Source organism: Crocodylus siamensis, chromosome 4 (genome assembly GCF_052110815.1).
Source record: "Crocodylus siamensis isolate JL-2025a chromosome 4, ASM5211081v1, whole genome shotgun sequence".
NCBI classification, from domain to species: Eukaryota; Metazoa; Chordata; order Crocodylia; family Crocodylidae; genus Crocodylus; species Crocodylus siamensis.
The window spans coordinates 213,446,279-213,468,908 of NC_143398.1; the positions used below are offsets into that span (position 1 = coordinate 213,446,279).

The 22,630-nt window shown below is 42.9% G+C and overlaps 1 protein-coding gene across 3 annotated transcripts in view; it reads left to right on the forward strand.

Annotated features, from left to right (window-relative positions):
* ITGB6 (integrin subunit beta 6) overlaps window positions 1-22,630 on the forward strand; it is a 112,616-nt gene that overhangs the window by 58,946 nt on the left and 31,040 nt on the right. For all 3 annotated transcript variants that reach the window (XM_090045629.1, XM_090045628.1, XM_090045630.1), the window contains 3 exons: window positions 12,198-12,287; window positions 18,870-19,004; window positions 19,223-19,640. In XM_090045629.1, coding sequence (XP_089901755.1) covers window positions 12,198-12,287; window positions 18,870-19,004; window positions 19,223-19,640 — 643 coding nt within the window. The remainder of the gene's footprint in view (window positions 1-12,197; window positions 12,288-18,869; window positions 19,005-19,222; window positions 19,641-22,630) is intronic.

Here is a 22,630-nt window from a genome sequence, read left to right on the forward strand (position 1 = left end):
TTACAGCAGGGAGCTTCACATCTGTCTGTGTCCTGAGAGTGAGCACTGGAGCATTCCTGAGGAGAACTTCACATAGTTAGCAAGAGAAGGGTCTCTTTGGAAAAAGTAATATGGTGTAAAATTAAAGAGATGCTAGATATTTACCTAACTGAGGTCAAGGACCTGATTCAGCATCCATCAAAATCTGTAGCAAGATTTCATTGATCTTGGATCATTGACTGAGTCCCTACAAAAGAAGCTTGGAAACCCATTACAATTTTAATACTCACTCTATAAATGCCATAAATACTTCGCAAATATATTTAGTTAACTTCTGTGAGTTGCTTATATGTTGGAAGCTTCATTCACAATTTCCCTGTGTTACCTAACTGAAGCCCTGGGTCTATATAAAATCCTTTTATTTTAATAATTGTATCATTTGACTTTTGTATCTGAGGCTGATTCCTCAGCCGCAACTGATCAGTACTCCATGCTTAATAACCCCTACCTTGCCCCTGACTGTGAGTAAAACCGGAGTCCAGTTTGGCAGGCAAAAACGTTCAGAAAAGCCTCAAGCTGCTTGCAATAAGACCCCATCCCTCTTATCAACATGCCAGTGATTCTGGCCTGTCACTTTTTAAAATTTATTTGCTAATGTAACAGCTGCTGCTGGATTTCCATTAGGGCTGACTATCCCTGCAAAGGCAGAGTGGGAAAGTTTGCAGCCACAGTGTTTTGCAAAGGCATATGCATGGTTTTGATTGACTCCTGAGGCAGATGAGGGGAAGGAACTGAGCCACAGGACACAGCCAGGTTTAGAGAGGGGAGAGGGACTGAAGGCAGGGGACCACACTGAGCCTGCTGTTGCTGTTCTGTGAATCATGAATGCCGCATACCCCCAAAGGCTGGGGGGGCACGGCAAGCTCCCGCAAGTGGCAGCAGCACTGTAGTGGCGGCAAGCGGCGAGCTTCTACAGGTGACCACCTGCAGATGCCGCCAGCAGTGCTGGAAGCGAGGGAGGGTGGGAGGCAAGCAGTGACTGCCCATAGGTGCCGCCAGCAGCATTGGCAGCACTTTTTGCAGGGGGTTCACCACCAATCTCAGGGGGTGCATGTGTACCCATGTGCACTCCCTATGCATCGCCAATGCTGTGAATACAAGCTGTGATCCATGATGGGGAGAAGACCTTTTTAGTATTCTTTCCCCCTCTGAGGCAGAGGGACTTGTAGAGAGGAAAAGGGTTGTAAGAGAGACTTGCCTGGGAAGGCAGCGTGTCAGTCTGGGAAGACTCTGGGGAGAGTTAGCTGAGAAAACAGCCGGGGGCTGTGTGCGTGATAAACCAAGGGTTGTTTCAGTTATCAGCACCAGGGGCTGTGTCTGGGAATTAGAGAAAGATGCTTTTAGGGAAGAGAGACAGCATGTGTTTCTCTCACAGATACAACAGACAGCTGGACCAGAGGAAATCTTCTCTTCCCCATGCAGGCTCTAGCACAGCATTTCCCAACTGGTGTGCTGTCAGGCATGTCCAGGTGTGCCGCAGCATTTTGGACATGGAGCAGAGTGGAAGGGGAGAAGTGGCATGCCGCCCCAGCCAGACATCAACTGCGGGGGTGCCACGCAGCCAGCCAGATGGCATTTTGGGCCAGAGCCAAGGCCCAACCTGGCTGGAGCCATGCCACCCACCTGCTACTGCTGCACACACGCGCCACCCCCTGTCGGTGTCCAGCTGGCTGAGTGCCTCCCCCCCTCCCGCTCCACATCAGGTGTACTGCGGTGTATTGTTATTTAGATGAGTGTACCGTGGAGCAAAAAGGTTGGGAAACACTGCTCTAGCAGAGAGCACTTCACTGGAGCTACATCAGCCAATCTTACTATGTTGCTAATGTAAAGGAGATCTGATGTTTTTATTAACCCTGTGTGCTCCTCTTGAAATTCACTTGAGTCTCAAGGTTTAAGCTGGAGAGTTATACTGAAGGTGTTTTTGATTCAATTAGTACAAAGTGGTTTTAGTTCATTCATTTCTGGCTTTGACAATTAGATTATTGATGTCCTGTTTTGCTATTAACCTCATCCATAGGTTGACTGTTTTGTAAATAATAGACAGTGTAACTAGGTAGACTGTATAATAATAAGTTGCTCTTTTAACTTCAGAGATTTGGACAATATATTGTCCAAATCTATATACTATGTATAATATAATAATATATAATAATCCATATATAATCCAATAATATATCATTGTATAATAATAACACACTCTCTCTCTCTCTCTCTCTTTCTCTCTCTCTATATATATAGTCCAAATCCATATATAATATAATAAACCATATATAATGGAATAATATATAATAATCAATAATCCAAATTATATATATATATTGTCCAAATAATATATACAATATTATATTTTAGCCTGGTTTAAGATCCTATCCAAAATTAGAGTCTGTGAACTTTGTAGTAGAAGTGATTTGCTTTGTCTTCAGTGGAGTTACTTTTTGTATATCAGCGTGAATGAAAGCAGAATTTGTGATGTGAGTAGAGAAGAGGTGCTTTTGCTAAATTTAGAAAATCACTTAAATCACTGGATTTTGAATAGACCTCAAACTTTGGGAGGTTATAGTTATATTTGGCACTGACAAAATTAGAATTCTAAAAGGCTCTTAATTATTAAAAATTGATGTTCTTTGGTCAATGAACTATAAGAATGACTATAGAAGAAGAATCATCTTTGTTTGCTCAGGACAGCATTCCATTTTGGCAGCATTCCATTTCCATTCTTTTTATGGGGTTTTATTTAATTTTCCTGAAAAATCAGGGATTTTATTTAGGATAAACTGTTCTGCACTGTAAGAATAAAATTTTAAAAGGCCCCAAAGATTTTAAGCAATATTTATGTTGTATTGAAATTAAAACACCAGAAAACTGTTCTATCCTTAAAAATTATCTTTCAAAATCATACTGGCATCAGAACAAACTTGGAAAATGTTTCCCACATGCAATTAAAACAAAACAGGTTTATAAATATTCCGATAACTATTTAGCTAATGAGACACCTTTGCAATTGTTAAATATTCTAATATATGTACTTCATACAAGCCAGGATTTTTCTCAAAATGCCATATTATAACATTTGCTAGTAGTGTGTGGGTGTGGGGGGGGGGTGTGTACAGCAAGCTTTTGTGACCTAAATCTCACTTCATCAGATGCTCTGAAAGTACAAGCGCAAAGGTATGTATAAGAAAGAGAGAAAAATTAGAATAAAAAAAAAACAAGGGAGAGTGTGGAAGGGGGAAGAGAGGGCAGGGGAAGCAGTGCAGGAAGAAGCAAACAAACAAGCAATAAGCCTGTAGGAACCAAGGAGTCACAAAAGCTAATCCAGGTAGTGGGATAAGAATCCACAGTCCCTGTTTAAACCATGCATAACCCAGTCCAGTCTGTGAATAATTTCATGTTCTGCAGTTCCCCGTTCAGCTCAGTTTTTAATAGTTTGCCATCTAAGAATAGCCGCCCTGAAGTCAGCAATGGAGTGCCCAGCGAGTTTAAAGTGTTCTGTCACAGGCTTGTGCACCTTTCTGCAATTGATACCAGAGCCATGTTTGTTAATTCTTTCATTTTGGGATTATCTGTCTGCTAATGTTGTCCACAGAGGGGCACCATAAGCAGGTGATGGCATATGTGACATTAGTGGAGTTGCAACAATGGTCCTAGAATGTTGTAATCTTGGATATTTGGTACAATGATGCTGTGGCTTAAATTGATATTGGGGCACAGAAGGCATCTGGGTCTGTTGCAAGGCCTGGTGCCTCACTGAGACTGGGAGTTAGGCTGTGGGGGGCTGACTACAAGCCAAGACAAGTTTGTCCCCCACGGCTACTTTGAGATGGCCATCTTTTTCCTGGAGTGGTTCAAGGTAATTAATGATATGTCGAAGATGTTCAGGCCAGGGGCAATAGGTAACAACCAGAGGGTTTGATATTGTGGCCTGAGGGGTCTGAGTCTGGCTTAGTTGATTTGAATGGCTATAGTGTTGGGGTTGTATTATCATTGCAGAAATCTCTGCAATTTAGACAAACACTTGTCTGGGTTAGTTTAGACAGGGATGGTCCTGCCTAGATGGCATGCTGATCATTGAAACTGGTCATAGCTTCCAGTATGTGCTCAGGATCAGGAACTTGAAACCCTATTTATTGAACAAAAAAATATAACTGACTAGGACTTACTATCGTTACCTTTTCTAAGGAAAGTGAATATTGTGATAGACTATATATACAGGAACTCCTTAAATAGATCTTGCCATTTTCAAAATAAATATAGTATTGAAGTAATCAAATGTGCAGTTATATTTCTCCCTATTCATAATGTTAGCACAGCAGATGTCAGTCATTTCATTTCACTTACCTTCTTGAAGTCCATATTTTTAGCTTAGACCCACATATACCTTTGTGTTGTGTTATCAAATGCATATATATAATGTCAAGTGTATGTTTTGCACCCAATATTTATATATGATTATAACACTGCATTCTTCTAGGAAATATGACCAAAACCAAATTTTATTTTATTTTCTTCTCCAAATTTTTTAAGTATACAGTTATCAAAAATGTGTATATTAGGGCTATGCAAATTTTTTATTTGATTCAGCGGCAATTCAGCCTGATTCGGTGAACAAATCTCCACATCTGAATTGAATCAGAGGACCCTTTAATGTCTCCAAATTGAATCAGAACTCTCCAAATCCATTCGGAAAGATTTGGCAATTCAGATATAGACACAGCTTTAAATGTTTTTTCTACATACCTCTAAGTAGAAGGCAGTTTGTGAATGCTGTGATGCTGGGGCACATGAAGCATCCCACAGAAGCACAGGGGGCTCCCCAGCACACTCAGCTGCAAACCCAAAAGCGGACCAGAAGCACTTCCGGTCCACTTACAGGTCCACCAGAGAGCACGCTGGGGGGTCCCCTGTGCCCTCCGGCTTGGTGACTGGTGCCTCCTGAGTCTGGGGAGTCACCCAGGGTCCCCCCTTAGCTGATTGCTGAGCTGGGAGGCTCTTGTGGGACACTCCATCCACGTTCATGAGCCACACTGGTTCCTCAAGGTATGTAGAAAAAACATTTAAAGCTTGTCTATATCTGAATTGCCAAATCTTTCCTAATTGATTCGGAGGGTTCTGATTCAATTTGGAGCGATTAAAGGGTCCTCTGATTTGATTCAGATTCGGAGATTAGAGAATTGCTAATTCTCTGAATCAGCATCGAATCTTCAGATTTGGATTTGGCCGAATCAAATCAGGGACAGTGATCCGAATCAACGAATAGCATCACTGTCCCTGATTTGGGCCAAATCTGAATCAAATAGGGCCCATTTCACACACCCTAGTGTATATATATAGTTGTCAAAAATATAAACAGGAATGCATTGTATCTCCACAATTTTAAAGTAGCATTAACTAGTATTCTATGGTTACACATTTGCAAGATGCTCAAAACCAAAAAACTGCAGGGAGAAAGTTGTTTACACTGAGATCCGTTCATTTAAAGAAGTTTATGATGACACAAACAAAAAATTACATCCATGTGAATTTACTCACCTACAGCTGACCAAATAGTATTACTAGTCTCAGCTGAAAGCCACTTCTAAAGCAGTGAGGAATTTATTTCTTCTGAAAAAAATGGAAGTACTAAATTTAATGTGCATTAGGAAAAGGGCATTAATGAATGTGTAGATGCACCCTGTGTGTATCACATTTGGAGATAAAACACTGCACTAGGTTTAATGACATTGTTAATTTTGTCTAAAGCTATGGGTTTCTCAAAATTAGTAGTTAGCCAAACACTTTTAAGTGGAATGTCATGCTGTATGAACAGAATTCTTCTTCTCTTGAAATAATTGTTCCTTTATTCCTACCCGAAAATAACACAGCTTGAAAACTTTGCTGTTCGGAAGTTTCATTTTGTTGTAGCCAATTGAAACGAGAAACATTCAAGTTTTAATATCTATACAAAGCTGCAAGTGAATCGTCTAAATTTGGCATCACACTCTGCTACCACTGATTGCATCACAATTCTTGCTCCAATTTACAATGATATAAAAAAGTATGACTTAACTGAGTTTACACCAGCGTAAAAGAAATGAGTTCGCCTATTTGTATCTTCAGGTAAAATAAATCAACTTTTTCATAAATTTATGCTAAAAGTTGGAAGGCTGGCATAATCTGGCTGTTTGTGCCACTCTGGCACTGCAAGAATAGCTGTCTGTATAAACTTGTTGATCATGTGATACAAAGGAATTACACTATGCTGGTAAAAATATGTGTGCTAAAGCATAGGATCATAGGATTGTAATAAAGTAGGGCTGGAAAGGACCTCACAAGTTCATCTAGTCCGCCCCCCTGATCAAGGCAACATCATCCCTGACTAAACCATCCCAGCCAAATATTTGTCTAACCTGCGTCTGAGAACTTCTGAAGATGGAGATTCCACAGTTTCTCTAGGTAGCCTCTTACAATGCTTGACCACCCTCATAATCAGAAGAGTCTTCCTAATCTCCAGTCCCCCCTGCTGCAGATGGAGGGTGTTGCTTGTACTCTTGTCCCCTACAACCACAGAGAAAACTCCTTCTTCATCCTCTCTCTTCTTCATCCATTATCAAATCCCCCCTCAGTCTTCTCTTCTGCAGACTAAGTAGCCTTAGTTCCTCTTGAAAACTTCACTTACAAAACAATCCACAGTTGGCACTTGTCAGAACTACATTGTCATACGGGGGAGGTTTTTTTTGCAAAGAACAAATATAAAATAGGGCCCTAAAATAGTATTTTCTTCTTGTGTATTTTTCATGCCACAGAAAAAAGATCAGTGCATTTTAGATTCTAGATTCATTGCCTCTCACTTATAATCAGCCCATGTAATATCTGTGTTTACAAAATGCAGAGTTCCTCTTCTCTAACAAACAATCTTCTGTAGACAGCGCTATAATTCACAAGAGTCAGGCATGTAAAATTGCCTGCTGTAATATAAAACATGTTTAATCCTGCTGGTTTACAATAGCACTTTAGCAATGTAATGAATGATAGGTATTCCATACATGATATTTAAAATAATCACAATGCTGTTCTAAGTACAAAGTATAAAAGGGATATAAGAGAATTAAATTGCCTATGTTTAGTGATAACTTTTTGTAAATTTTAAATTTTAAAATACTCCACATTCTATCAGCAGTTTTCTTCTGCAGAGTTTATCATGTTATTGTGTTGTGCTTTTAAGTGCCACATACCAATGGTGCAGGGCACTCCATTGCCTGGGAAGGGTGTTGGGCACAGCAGCATAGGTAAGGGGAAGGGAAGTCTTACCTTCCTGGGCTGCTGTTACTGCTACTCAGTGTCAGCTCCCATGGCTGAGCTTCCTTCAGAGGATGGTGACCTTTTCACTCTCTCCACCCGCCATACATATTGGGAGCGGGGCTATGCTTGCTCTAGCAAAGGCTGTTAGTGGAGAGAGGACCATTTGGCTTACCCTACTTGCCCCCCATCTCCCAGATACACTGTTTGGTGTGGGACTATGCTGCCCTGCTCCTATGGCCAGGCAGGGGCAATGCAGAGCTTCCCTTGCTGCAGCAAAGACTCCCAGCAGGGGAGAATCTTGCACCTCATTGCAGTTGGCACCTACAACTACTGTCCCCTTGTCCTGCCCCAGTTATGCTGCTGTCATGTACATTATGTTTCAGGGCTCTGTTGATTTCAGTACACATGAACGCTGTGTGCCCCTGGAGGCTGGGGGGGCATGGTGAGCTCCCACAGGCAGCGGCAGCGCTGTTGGCAGTGGCAAGCAGGGAACTCCCACAGGCAGCCACGGTGCTGTCAGCAGTGGGGGGGGTGGCAAGCGCCAACCAGCGGTCAGTGACCACGCACAGAAACTGCCTGCAGTGTCGGCAGTGGCCAGCGGTGATCTCTCACTGCCCACAGATACTGCCAGCAGTGGTGGCGGCGAAGTGGGGGGTGAGCAGTGACCACCCAAAAGCTCCACTAGCAATGTCGGCAGTGCCTTTTTGTAGGGTGTGCATAGGCACCCATGTGCTCCCCTTACACATTGCCAATGTCAGTACATATTGGTTCAGGCCCTAAACACACTAGGGATGCCTACAGACATTAGGGCCCCGCTCTAACTCATGGCACTTTACATAATGCTGAGGTCTGGCCCAGCTCCCCCAATCCCCAAGTTGGGCTCCATTCTCCCCCTTTCCCCTCAACTCTGGCCATTCAAAGCAACTGGGAACTAGGGTTCATTTTTCATGTGATCAGCTATTTTAAAAGCACTCTGTAGCTGTACAAGTGTGTTATGTCACGACTGTGGAGCAGTTTCAGGGGCCCAATTGTACAAAACATGTCACTTTTGTATGCACCCTAGTAGAAACAAATGAGATGCAAATGAAACTACTGTTCCTAATAATTAGCTGCTGAGTATCACATTACAATGATAGCACTGACATAAGATCTGACGTTAGATGACTGCAATTCTATTAACATAAAGCCAACATAAAAACTATAAAGTGTATACCAAGTATACACTTATATAGTTATAAAATGTATAACTATAGTAATTGGTATACACCTATGCAGTGTATCTAATGCAAACATGAGACAGTAGCACATTTTTCAGAAACAATATTCTACCTCATATAGCCCATTCAGTCTTTAGGTCCCCTTAATCTCTGAGCTCTTGTACACCATAAACTGTGCATTAGTTAACACTTATCTCCAAACAAAAAAAATTGTAATGGTTATAGCAAATGCCTAATTAAAATCACAATGCTAATAAGGGTGGTAGAGTTTCGTCCTAATTATTTTTATTAAAGACCAGACTAATTAGACTTCAATAAAAATGGGAAATTATTTGGTTGGGATGGGATTTTCAGATGTACCTAGGAAGAAAATCCCAAAAGGTAATTCAGAACTTCTTATACTCTGTCCCCACATGATTTAGACAAATGAATGGGTGGATCTAGGATTTTGTAAAGGTAGCTACAGGAGCAGCAACCACTGCTTCAGGAGCGGCTGAACCTCTGCTTCCAATTTCTCCCCCCACCATAGGAACAGGCAGACCACACCACAGGAGCAGCATCCAAGGACTTTTTTTAAGTCCCCTAATCAGGTAAGAATCTCTCCTCCCCCTCACTTGTCACCCCTCCTCTTCCCTTTTGTGCTCAGCAGCACATCTCCCCTCCCCTCTCATTTCCCCCTCCCCTGTCTGCCATTGCCACTGCCTCTAGTTTCTTCATGCCCTGCTCCAGGTGAGCTTTGCAGGGAAGTAGGCGCAGCTGGAGCCAGTGGCAGTGCTGGGAGGGGGAGAGGGAAATGGGAAAGGAAGCTGAGCCAGGAGGGAAAGGGAAAGGAGGGCATGCTGAGACAGGTGGCATTCTTACCTGCTTCAAAGATTTTAAAAAGAGTCCTCAGATGCTACTCCCACAGTGTGGTCTAAAAGTGATGTGGAGGGTGCAACTGTGGCACTGCACTCCCTCTGAATTAGTCCTGGAAGCATGTCCTACTGACTTTCACTAGAACTAGTACTTCTCTGTTAATCTTCAGGCTAGGGCCAGACATTCAAAAAGCCTGAGCCTGAACTGATTCAACCTTTGCAGGTTAGTCTAACTGGGAAAATTCATGTGCCTACAGTCAGGGGTGACGTGTAGGAGGTTCACACAGGTGCACATGCATGCCCTGAGAATGGCAGTGCATCCCCCAAAAAAGGTACCACTGACACTGTTGGCAGCACCTGTGGGCAGTCACCACTTGTCACACCAACTGACACTGCTGGCAGCATCTGCAGGCAGTCCACGATCCCCATTGGCTGCTACCAACACTGCCATCAGTGTCTGCAGGTGGTCACCAACCCCTGGTCAGTGCTTGCCACCGCCCCCCCTGCTGCCGACAGCACGAGTGGTGTTTGCGGGAGCTCCCCCACTTACCATCACCATGCTCCCACTGCCACAGCCATACTCCCGCTGCCGCTGTGCCACCCCAGCCACCAGGGGCATGCATCATTCATGCCTACAGTAACTCAGGCTGGAAGCCAGGGGGTGCTAGAGCCACCCTCCCTGCCCTTCCCCAGAGCTAAACTGAGGGGTCATGATCAAGCCTCAGCAAGGCTCTGATTAGGGAGGGGGTGAGGGGAAAGCCTGGGACTGCACCCTGCCTGCAGTCCCAGGCTTTTCCCTGCTCACTGCTCAAGGGCCAGGGGTGTTGCCAGCTTGCAGCCCTGGGTTAGCACTCTGAGGCAAGGTGGGGTATGCAACGCATGCGTCTGTTGATGATATGGATCTTTTCACTCTCCCTCCCTGCTTCTGTGTACTGTCTGCAGCAAACTGAGGCAAACAAGCTGGGGGAGAGCTGATAAAAGAGTTTATCCCTCTTATCTCAGTGTTTATTGCCCCATTAACAAGGAAAAATGGCCACAAGTTGTTGGAGAGTAGGTTTAGATTAGACATCCATAAGAACTACTTCACAGTTAGGGCGGCTAGGATCTGGAACCAACTTCCAAGGGAAGTGGTGCTGGCTCCTACCGTGAGGGTCTTTAAGAAGAGGCTTGATCCTACCAGATCCAGAACCTACCTGGCTGGAGTCATTTGAGCCCAGTTTTTCTGCTGACCAGGAGCGGGGTCAGACTTGAAGATCTACAAGGTCCCTTCCGACCCGACTTCTAGAATTCTATGATTAAGAAAACATCAGAGAGACATTACCATATATCTGTTGATTCAGCACAGACCCAGCATGTAATCTGTTGGCTAATACACAGACACCTCAGCAAAGGCAGAAGGGACAGGGGAATTTGTACCTAGTAGAGTGGTGAGGGGGAGGGAGGGAAGCAAACAACTCTTTCATAGTTTCATAGTAGTTTGGGGTCAGAAGGGACCCGAACAGATCATCTAGTCTGACCCCCCACCACTGGTAGGAGCACATGCTGGGATCACATGACCCCAGACAGGTGTTCATCCAACCTCTTTTTGAATTTACCCAAGGTAGGAGTGAGGACCACTTCCCTAGGAAGTTGGTTCCAGATCCTAGCCACCCTAACAGTGAAATAGTGCCTCCTAATCTCTAATCTGAACCTATTCTCCAGCAGCTTCTGGCCATTGTTCCTCATCACCCCAGGTGTTGCTGGGGGGAATAGGGCCCTTCCCATTTGCTGCTGATCTCCCCTAATGAGTTTGTAGGCAGCCACCAAATCCTCCCTCAGCCTCTGCTTGCTGAGGCTGAACAGGTTCAGGTCCCTCAGCCTCTCCTCATAGGGCCTGTCCTGCTGCCCTCTCACCAAGCAGGTGGCCCTCCTCCGAACCCTCTCAAGGCAGGCCACATCCTTCTTAACGTGCGCTGCCCAGAACTGGATGCAGTACTCCAATTGTGGCCTGACCAATGTCGTGTAGAGGGAAAGTATCACCTCCCTGGACCGCTTGAAATGAATCTTTGGATGCACAACAAGGTGCAGTTGGCGGTCTGGCATTGGCAGCTCATGTTCAGCTTGGAGTCAATAATGGCTAAACTGAGAGGGCATGGCCTTCTTAAACGTTTCCAAGGAAAGACATTAAGCTACCTGTTGATTAGCTCCAAAAAGCTTGTCTGCCCTTGTCTCTCCCACAGCAGGGACTGTAGCCAGCATGTGGTCTGCTAGCTAATCTGAAGGTGTCTGTTAAAGCAGAGGGGCGGGGGGAAATAATCCTTGTTTAGCACAGAGAAGCCAGGTAGATGCAGAAGGGAAGGGCCAGCACTGATGTGGAACAGAGAGCCCCACCCAGCCCAGAGGGCATGCTGGGATGCTGTGGGTGTCTGATTTATCATAAACTAGGAAGGGGTCTAGAACAGACATTGCATAAACCGGTTTAAGCCAAATCATTTAACTCTGATACTACATTCAACCAGCTTTATCTCAAATTGGTTTCAGCCATTTTCAAACTGGCTTATGTGCACTGAACATCTGTTCTGTTACCAGTTTAAACCAGTTTCTGATCGCTTAAACTGGTTTATATGTAATGTCTGTCCCTAACCTTAATGAGACTCATTCCTAAATTACAGACATGTTTTTGAAAATATTACAAATGATTTTTTAAATTGGCTGTTATGAGTTTAGTTTGTTTTCTTTTCCAGCAAGTTGGCCCAGATAATTTATTACCCTTTTATGTTTTCAAATTATGTTTGACAGCTGTTTTATGTTTTGTACTTGCTATTTACAGAACTACGCAAACCTTATTCCTGGAGCTACTGTTGGACAACTTAAGGAAGATTCCGGCAATATTCTCCAGTTGATCATTGGTGCATATAAGGTAAGATATTTATAACCTACTTATGTTTTTCATATCTTTGGTTTTCAAAGATTAAATTGAAATTAGATGGAAACAAATATCTTCTGGTTTTTTTCTACATTGTGTACAAGAACAGAAGTCATTGTTTGCAGATGCCAAGCAATACCAAAAAGCTGTTCTTCAGCTGGGAAAGATGAAAAAAAGCACAAAAGATTAAATATTATTTGGTTATTCTACATACCACTGTTTTGCAGCAATATCTAAAACAATGCACTACTTATTAATGTTCTTCTCTGCTTTAGATACTTGGCCCTACCCTTGTAAGACTATACTAAAGTTTTTATTGGACAGAATACATACAGAAAAAGAAGATTTGAATGTGTTTGCTTAGCTAATGCAAGAAAATGCTCCAGGGACAACTGGGGCAAAAACGGGTGTGCCTTTCAGCAATTTGTTTATAAAATTATCTTAACTCTTTTAAGACAAGGTTATGTCTTTGGGTACTTTTATGGGAGTATATTTATATGATTTTCTTTCATTGTTTCATCTCTTTATTACAGTTGTGAATCCTACCAATTGCTACATTTAAAAAAATGTCATTCTTTCCGATTTTTTCTTATTTGTCCGTTTCTTATTATTATATACATCGGAAAGAGAAGTCACTAATATATTTAAAAGTTATTTTGGATCAGAGGATGAAAGTGAATTAAAATGAATTATATTTTAAGTATAATTAATTGTAATAGACCTTACATTATGAGTTTTATATGAATTATATATACCAGCAGATTTTCTGTAATGTAGAAGAATTAATCTTGACAGGCTGCTTACTTAAATATATCTGAGGTGAACTCCTCTTTCCACTGAAATCAATAGCAAAGTTATCTATGCAGCCAGGATTTCATCTCTGGAGTCCAACACAGCATTAATTATAAATGTGTTTTGTTAGGGTTAAGTGAGGATGGAATTTTAAGGCATAGACAATGGTACACACCTTTAAGCAAAGGCAAATCATGTTGTCATCAAATGAACAATAGAAAAGGCAAAATATATAATGCCACATCCTGATGTGCTGTGACAATCGATTGCTCTGCAGTGCTATGCTGTCAGGCAGTTTCATCATGATTTGCCACCCTCCTAGTTTCAGTAACTAGGAAAAAGTTAATAGTTTTTCCTTCCTTCTTTCCCTTGATCCTTAGGAAGAAATAGGGAAAAAATAAATCCCTGCTTTTAGCTTCAATCTCTTGGATGTAGGTTCAATTTTCACTTGAGAAATGAGCAAAGCTGGGAAATGGCTTTAGGATGCTGTCCTGCTATGAGGTCTGTCTATTGGGCACTCCAGAAAGAGTGGGCGATAAGGGGAATACAATGCTCCAGTGACCAGGATGCCATTTATTCTCTCTGTTAGTCAGGTGGAGAGTGAACAGGATGTCCGTAAGAGTCACATGTACATCTTTGAGCACCACATACACTTCAAGGGGCCCACGCTCTGAATCCTTTACATAAGTTGGCACACACTCAGTATTTACTTGACCTTGGTATGTCAACATTAAAGGTTAATAAACCTACTAGTTCATGTTTGAAATTCTTTCAGGCAGGAAAAACAAGTCAATCTGAACACTGAAGAAAATCCCTCAACCACCTCATGTTTTGAGCTCCTTAAGTTATGAATTATTTAAATAAAAATAAAGTAATGTATTGTTGAGTTTAAAAGCTGTCCCATTTCCTTATATTCAGTAAGCTAGAAAGATGAAATAGCAGGATAGACTTATGGTTACAATTGCTGAAGTGTGGTGGTAGGACAGTTAGGGTGTTACAATAGTGATCTGTGCACATTTTACAGTGCTGTAATTTAAAGCACTTTTTATAACACTGTAAAGTTACAGCACTCTTAAACATGACAGAAGTGCAGTATTTGAGGTAGTGGGGTAGCCTCTGAGCCTCCCTATTCTTTTCAGGCTAGGAGGCAGACAGCTCCATAGCCCCTTGGGGCTTCTTCATTTCTCTGGAAATTTGACCAGCATACAGAAGTTATTTAAAGTGCTGTAGGTTGCAAATGTGCTGTAAAATACAGTTTCAAGTGTAATACTTCATTTAACAAGGGTTTGTTTAAAGTGCTGTGCTCATTTTTAAAGTGCTGTAAAGGCAAGCACTTCTGTTAAGTCACAGCAATAAAGCTCTTTAAAGCAACTTGTGTACCCTTAGGTATTATCTAAAGACAGAACTTAAAGCCCCATTTCAGACTTGTACTGAAGACTGCCCTATAATGGGCTCCCAGCCTTCTGATGGCCTTAAGGCCCTCTAGTCACTCCATTTATTCAGACTCTTGCTCCTGTCATGTCTTTTCCCTTATCTGACAATTTATCCAAATCAGAGCAACCTTCCTAGGCTCCTTCTCTCCAGAAGGTGTTTTACCAGACTCCAATCATCCTCACACAAATTGTCTCTTAGCAGCTTGCTCTCACATCTGGGAGCTTTTAAAGCTTCCAGTGGGAGACTCCCTCATCAGCAGAATGCCCCACAGCTGATTTCCTTAACAGGCCTGACTGTCTCTTCTTAAGGAGACAAAGCACCTTATTAAATGCCTATTGTCAGCCCATCTGTAGTAACTGGTCCCTCAGGCTGAGGAGTTTTACAATAGATGTGACTCACTTTGTGAGTACTGGCTGCAGAAACAGGTGTGCCTTAAAATCATGGAGAAGTACGGCTTGAAAAGGTATCAGAGGGTTATCTAGTCCAGTCTCCAGCTGAAGTTAAGATCATCTATGTATAAACTGTTCCAGACAAGTATTTGTCTAACTCTTAAAAACTTCCAAAGATGGAGTTTCTACAACCTTCCTAGTCATGTGTTTGAATGCTTACCCTCACAGTGAGAACAATCTTCCTAATATTCATCCTAAATTTTCCTTGTTACAACTGAAGACCATTACTCTTGGTCATCAGCCACTTTATAAGCACGCTTAGGTATTTCAAGACTGTTACTGAATCCCTGCTTACTCTTCTCTTCCCCAGACTAAATAACCTGATTTCTTTCAACATTTTCCATGATCCTATGGGTTAGCTCTGGTAGACTTTGCTTATGACTTCTGTGCTTAAAATCATGACTGAAACTCAGAAAATCTAAGATCTAGTTCTACCATTGCCACAGACTTTCTCTGTTCCCTTCAGTGCTGGGTGTCAGTTTCTCAGTCTGTAAATGGTGCTGATAGTGGTAGTACTACTTGTAGTAATAATAATTATATTTATCCACTTCAAAGTATTGCGTTAAATTAATCTGTTAATCTTTTTCAAGTGCTTTGAGTTCCTTTTATGAAAGAGATGCTATACAGAACTTAAGGTTTATTCATGTCATTTAAAGATACATTGTTATCTAAAATCTTCAGGGGAAGTAAGCAAATTAGAAAGCTCTCTGTACTGTCAAAATATTTGTTAGAAGATGGTCTCATGCTCTCCCAAGTATGATTCATAGACTCCAGTAAGCATGTTGCTGCCTGCTTTAACGTAGGTTAAATTCTGTACCAGCTGTGTAACAAAGGATCACTGTAAATTTCATTAGAACTGAAATCAAGCCCACTGATACCAACTAATTTCAGTGTTCTTAAAAACACAGACGATTCCACTTTTTTCGGCCTTCAAATCCTTTTTGGATGACAGGGAAATCAAGACTGAAGGAATAATATTTCAAATAGGAGGGCAGATATGAAAGAGACTGGCAAGTCCTCAGATTTGCAACCCTGCTTTGCATCCTTTGATTTAGGAGAACTTTGAAGTAAAACCTCACTGAAATGAGAACCAACTTGTTCTCAGTTCTATCCATGCAACTCATTAGATAAGAGTCTTCACTTGAAATCCTGTGGTTCATTCAGATGTAGCAGAGCAACTTAAGCCAGAGTCTGGATCCTCTTTTAGCTGAAGGTGATATGTATTTCAATCAGAAAACACTTACCATATAGAAAATGGAGATGTGATGATAAAAACTCATTGGAAACACTTACCCAGACGGCTAATGAGTTTATGCACAACAACAATTCATCTGTGCTTACAATTATATTTTAATGTTAAATAGTTGAGATTTCAGTGCATGGATTCTTAGATTCTTTGTCTGAATCCAGCTGGCAAAACTGAGAATTGAAAAACCAAACTACTTGGTGATATATCCTATAACTTCAGTATTGTGAATTTTCTGGAGTACCATGCATCTTTGCAATATTTGGTGCTTTTGTTGGCATCTCAGGTGCTGTGCTCGGGTTACTGCCTGACATTCTCAGGTTTTTTGTTTGTTGTTGTAGGCCTTCACGCCTACAGAGAAAACTTTGAAAATGTAACTCCTGAACATTCCAGCAAGAAGACAAATATAAAACAATGCCAACATTTATTATATTTTAAAATTTTATATTTTAAAGCCAATCTTGTACTGATCTAGGATTGGACTCATGATGCTTAAGTACCAGAAGTTGTCAGTATTTTTACTTACTCCCAGAGACAAGTCCTTTCCCCCTCCTCTAAAAGGACATGGAACCCTTCCAGTAATAGAGGGCTCCCCCGAACAGAGGGGGCAGGATTTGGGGTACTACATGAAGATTGCACATCTCTGAAGCTAAAGAACCATTTTCTGAGAAGGGCTTCTTTAAGCTTTCTTAAAACTGGAATGTGGAATTTCTGTTTCAGAAGGAGGTGCAGGTGACAGTGTAGTATCCACAAAGCAGTTGCACAAACAACAAGGAGAGGACTACACCACATCCAATTTGAGTCCTAGTATGCAGCTTTGCTGCTCAGACTGTGTGCTAGAGGGTGGATTTGAGCCTAAATGATGTTGTAGCTAGCACGTGTATTGCTGCCCCTTAATTAATAAAGTTTTTTCATCAAGGTTTCAAGTGAAAAAATGCAATTAAAATAAGTAGGAATAACTGATGTAGAAACAATCCTCTTAGGAGTCTGGTATATATACAAATGGGGCTGGTATGTTAGCCATTAAAGTGTATATATTAGCTTCAGTGGCGCGCGCAGTCACACACACACACGCCCACCCCCTCAGTATCAGCTGGTGTCTTCTGGATCTAGTCCTGCAGACCCTTTACTGAGATGAGTCATTCCACTAACTCTTTTAGGATGACTCACCTGAGTAATGTTTGAAGAATCACACCCAGGTTCACTGAGATGTGGTAAACATTTTCCAAAGTGACTAAGGTATGTAGGAGTGCAGATCACATTGAAAGTTAGTGAGACTTGTGCTCCTGAATCTCCCAGGCACTTTTGAAAAAGTCCCATTACATGGATCAAAGTCCATTTGAGTCAGTTGGAACTTTCCTATAATCTTCAGCAGATTTTGGATGAAATCCTACGTGCATTGTTGAAAGCTCTATATAGAAATATTTTAAAGAAGAATTTAATATAACAACCTAAGCACAAGGGAACACAAGGAGTAACTTGAACAGCTTATTTCACTTAAGAAATAAGAACTCGATTCCTGGCATTATTGAATGCATTTTCAAAAATAAGCAGGAGTTCACAAACCAAAAGAGTTTCCATCTGGAGCAAAAAAGAAAACAGGAAGTAGGAGAGACTTAATTTATACAACTGACTGAGCCAGAGTCAGAAGATTAGAGTCTGGCTCTTGCATTGGAAAAATGGGGCCAAATCCTGGAGTGCTTTCACAGTTCTTATTCAAGCAAAATGGAAAACAGTGACTGTCAGACCTAAAGACTCTAAGATTTGGCCCTCTGAATATAGGTAAACAGGGAAACAATGTGCTAAACAGGGAAAGCTACAACTTGATCCCAGAATGAAATCTACAGCATGGAGCAGAATAATCAGAAAGACAACTTACAGCAGGGCTGTCCCACTTCTAAGTGGCTGGAGGCCAGGCACCTGTGGGCCACAACAGTGGGGGCCGTGTGCCCTGTAGAGCCTCCCTCTTTCCTCCCCCACTGCACCATGCACTTGTGCAAGCTTTTCCCCCCATACACACTGTAGTACCATGTGCTCATGCCATACTCCCCGCCCCACACTGTGCCTGGCCCCCTCACTGCTGCACCACATGCTCATGCCCACACAGACCCTTGCTTTCTGCTGTACTGCCCATCCCACTGCTGCCCAAGGCATCCTCTCAGGCCCTCCCCCCACTCCCCACATTGCTTCCCTGCATGTCCCCAGGCTCATCCTGAACTCCCCCAGCTGTACTGCGCTGCACCGCCTCATCCCCTGGGACAGGGGTAGGCAGCAAAAGCTGGAGGATGGAGGGGGAGCCTGAAGCAATGGGGAGAGTGGTGGCTATGTAGGAGCCCAGGGTCCAGAACTCAATCCCTCACAGGCCAGATGTAGCCCCCAAGCCACTGGTTGTACAGCCCTGACTTGGTGCACCAAATCCATGCCTAGGCAAACACAGGAAAGATCAGATATTGATCTGATGCTGCAGCTGATTCTTGCCTAAAGTCCAAAGCTGTTTGCAGTTCTTTGCTCAATTTCTAATTTTTCTTGCAAAAGAAAAGTACCCAAATGATGAATTGTTTACTGCAAAGCTAAAGGGAAGCATTTCAATATATGCTACAGACACAAAACGTCAGCAGTGTTTAGCCATCTTACCATCACATTCTTTTCTTTAAGGAGCTACGATCTGAAGTGGAGCTGGAGGCATTTGGTGACACAGAAGGACTCAATCTCTCTTTTGCAGCTCTCTGTAACAATGGTACCACTTTTTCAAACCAGAGGAAATGTTCTCATATAAAAGTAGGAGACACAGTAAGTAGATAACAGAGTATCAAATGATATTCATTCAAGTAATGTTGAGAGAGATTTTAGAACCCCAAAGTAGAAAAATTACTTCCTTTATTTAATAATTTCCCTCTAAACCAAAAAGTATTAGATCATACCTAATCAATTCTTGTCCTTTTTGCCCAGAGTATTTCCAGTATTTCATATGCTACAGCTTCAAACAGTTAATATATTTTCTTTTTCAGGTCTCCTTCAATATGACTGTGAGTCTACCTACCTGTGAGAAAAATAGGAGACATATTGTAATAAAGCCGGTGGGTTTGAGTGATGCCTTGGAAATTGATATTCAGCCAGAATGCAGCTGTAACTGTCAGAAGGAGGCTGAGATGAACAGTTCCAAATGCAGTGAAGGGAAGGGTTCTTATGAGTGTGGGATGTGCATCTGCAACCCTGGCTACATGGGTCCTCACTGTGAATGTGATGAAAACTCCCTGAGCACAAGCTTGTGCAAAGGCTCTCCAGAGCAAGCCTCCTGTAGCGGGAGAGGTGACTGCTACTGCGGGCAGTGTATGTGTCACCTCTCAACGTATGGAAATATTTATGGGCCATACTGTGAATGTGATGATTTCTCTTGTGTGAGATTTAGAGGACTGCAATGTGGAGGTAGGTCCCCTCTTAAACTATTTTTAAAATCCATGTTGTAACCATTAATAATGTATAGACTTATGTCTGAATGTGAGCCTTTGGGTTTATACAGTATAAACTAATGAATCCGGCATGCTCGGGACCGAGCATCTGCCAGAAATTTGAAAATTCTGGATTTTTGAAACTGGACCAGCAGCTGCACACAGAGCGGTGGCTTGGGGTGGCGGATGCTGGCAGCAGCTGACGCATGCAAGCTTCTCCCTCTACTGCTCTGGGACCAGCCGCCACTACTCCCTGATGTAGTGTATTTTTAAAAAGTGCCGGATTTTCAAGAATTCAGAATGTTTGATATCCAGATTTATGAGGTTATACTGTATTATTAAAATGCCTTAATTTTAATCATTTCTGTATAAAGTAGAGAAAAGTACGCCTATATCCTCTGAACAACTTCCAATAGTTTAACACTTATGGTACTGACTCTCCTAAAATAATAAAATATATAATTATAACAAAATAAATATTTAACAAATAATGCAAAAGAGCTTTAAAATTAGAAACCTTGCACCCGTTCCTCAGCTTGTGCAAGTTGGCATCATTTCATTGGGACTGTCAATTTCCACCCACTGAAAAGCTGTCCCATTGTTCCTAATATTTCTAAATATTTTGGTTCACCTTCTTAGTGAGTGTTGATCATTTTGGCTCTATTGAAGTATAGGAAGCTCTGTTGACCTTCACTTTCGGGTGAGCCAGTCCCAAATTATAAGAGTTCAATGTTAAACAATTATAAAAGTATGCCCTTCTTAATCTCTATAAGCCTGATTTTGACCACATAAAGATTTTACACCAGTAACTCTAATTATCTCATTTGGAATTGTTCTTAGTTTGCATGAATTTTACTGAAAACAGAATTGTAATCTTTACCATCATAATCTAAGCTGAATTCTGCTTTGCTCATCATTGCAAAACTCCACTGAAAACAAAGGGGATGACATTCAACTTGTAGGAAACTGGAATAGGATGGTAGTGAATCAGACAGTCATTAGTTATTCTGGTGTACATAAAAGGATATTTGTACCTATGAGTATTGATTTTGATCTCCCCACAGAGAAAACTCTAATGGAGTCTCCATTCAAGTGAATGGACTTGCACTGTTTTGCAACTAATCTAAGTGAAATTCAAAGTCTTTGGGTGCCTATAGGGGTACATGTTCACGTTCTAATTAGAGTCTGGTTCACATTCTAATTAGAGTCAGAGTAGACGCTACTTAGACTCTAATTGAATCTGCTCTGCATTCTAATTAGAACACTCCAGCATGGCTTCATTATCATGTGTATAAGCCCAACGGGCATGTCCAAACGAGCCTGCACGTACCTCTTGCCGCATCTCAAAGCAGTTTGAGACATGGCAGTAGACACACTGAGAACCAAAAAATGTTCAGCGCAGGCTCAAAATTTGATACCTGAATATCCAAATATCAAACCCCGCCTCTCCCTTCTCCCAGAAAAAAACAGGGCAGGGCCCTGTCCAGGACTATGCCCTGAGGCAACAGGAGGCTTAGGTCCTCCAAAGAGATGCTCTGGTAGCCTGATAGAGCATTTCTATGCCTGTCCCTTGCCCTGATGCTGCAGCATACTGCCTGCCTGTGCAGGGCAAACAGTGATGTAGGCTGCAGCGACCTGGACTGGGCTCCATTCCAGGTAAGTAAGGGACTGTGGAGGAGGGGTATCTTGGGAGGGGTGAGTCACCCCCCCACTCCCCCTGCAGGGCCCACATTCCCCTCCCCCCCTCCGCAAGGCCCACAGCTCACCCACAGCAGCAGCGGCCATTGAGGTGCTCAGGGCCTTCTGGCACAGCCCTCCCAAGCAACATAGCACAGAGCAGTGTGGCTCAGCCTTGGCCGCCTGGCACCCGGCACTGCCTGTGCCACATTGTGGGGGCCCAGCCCAGCCTGGCCCAGCTCAACACGACATCACCGCTCACCTTCAGGCAGCTATGGACCACTTGGGCTGTCACCCAGGGCCCCATGCTGCTCACGGGGACTGCCTGTCATGCTGAGTTAGGTCTTATGTGCGCAGGCCCCATGTACCATTAGGCTGAGCTGCTTCCATGCATATAGAACCCAGTCTGGCATGACAGGTGGTCCCTGTGAACGGCGTAGGGCCCTGGGTGACAGCCTGAATGCCCTGGAGCTACCCAAAGGCAAATGGCACTGCGCCGAGCCAGGCCGGGCCCGTGCAATATGACACAGGCAGCAAAGGGTGCCAGGCAGCCAGGGTTGAGCCATGCTGCCCCATGCTGCTCAGGGGTGCTGCTCCAGGAGGCCCTGAGTGCCCCAATGGCTGCTACTGCTGCCAGTAAGCTCTGGATCATGTGGGGGGGGGGGAGGAGAATGTGGGCTCTGTAGGGGAAGGCTGTGGCCCTGCAGAGGGTGTTAATCCATGTGTTGTGGGGGGGGACTGTGCCCTGTGGAGGGGCAGGGGATCCACCCCTCCTGAGCAGTCCCCCCACACTCACAGTCCCCCCATAATAACCCCACACCTACCCACACACCCTAAGCCCCCCTACATCTCTCCACACTACCTACACACCCACCCACATCCCCCCACACCACTTCCTACCCCACTCCTACAAACTCCACATCCTCCCATCACACACCCTTTGTACCCAGCTGCCAGCCAGGATGGGACCTGCTGGTAGGAGCTGTGGCTGCAGGTGCAGCTGTCCCCACTTCCTAATTAGTGAAGGGGTCAAGGGGACCTCTAACTGTTTTATGATAAGAAAACCAAAAGCAAACATCAAAACATAGAGATATTTAGAATTTATTTTATTATAGTGATAGAGACACTGGTAAGCTTCCAAATTGCTTTATAGAAGAACATGGACTTTGGGGTATTTTAAAGAGTGAAATTATGAATTTTTTTTTATCAGAGATTTTGCAGTTTTTAAATACAGTACACCAGGATTCCTGCTAGTGAGGCAAGTGTCAGTGCCCAGGCAGAGGAACCTGC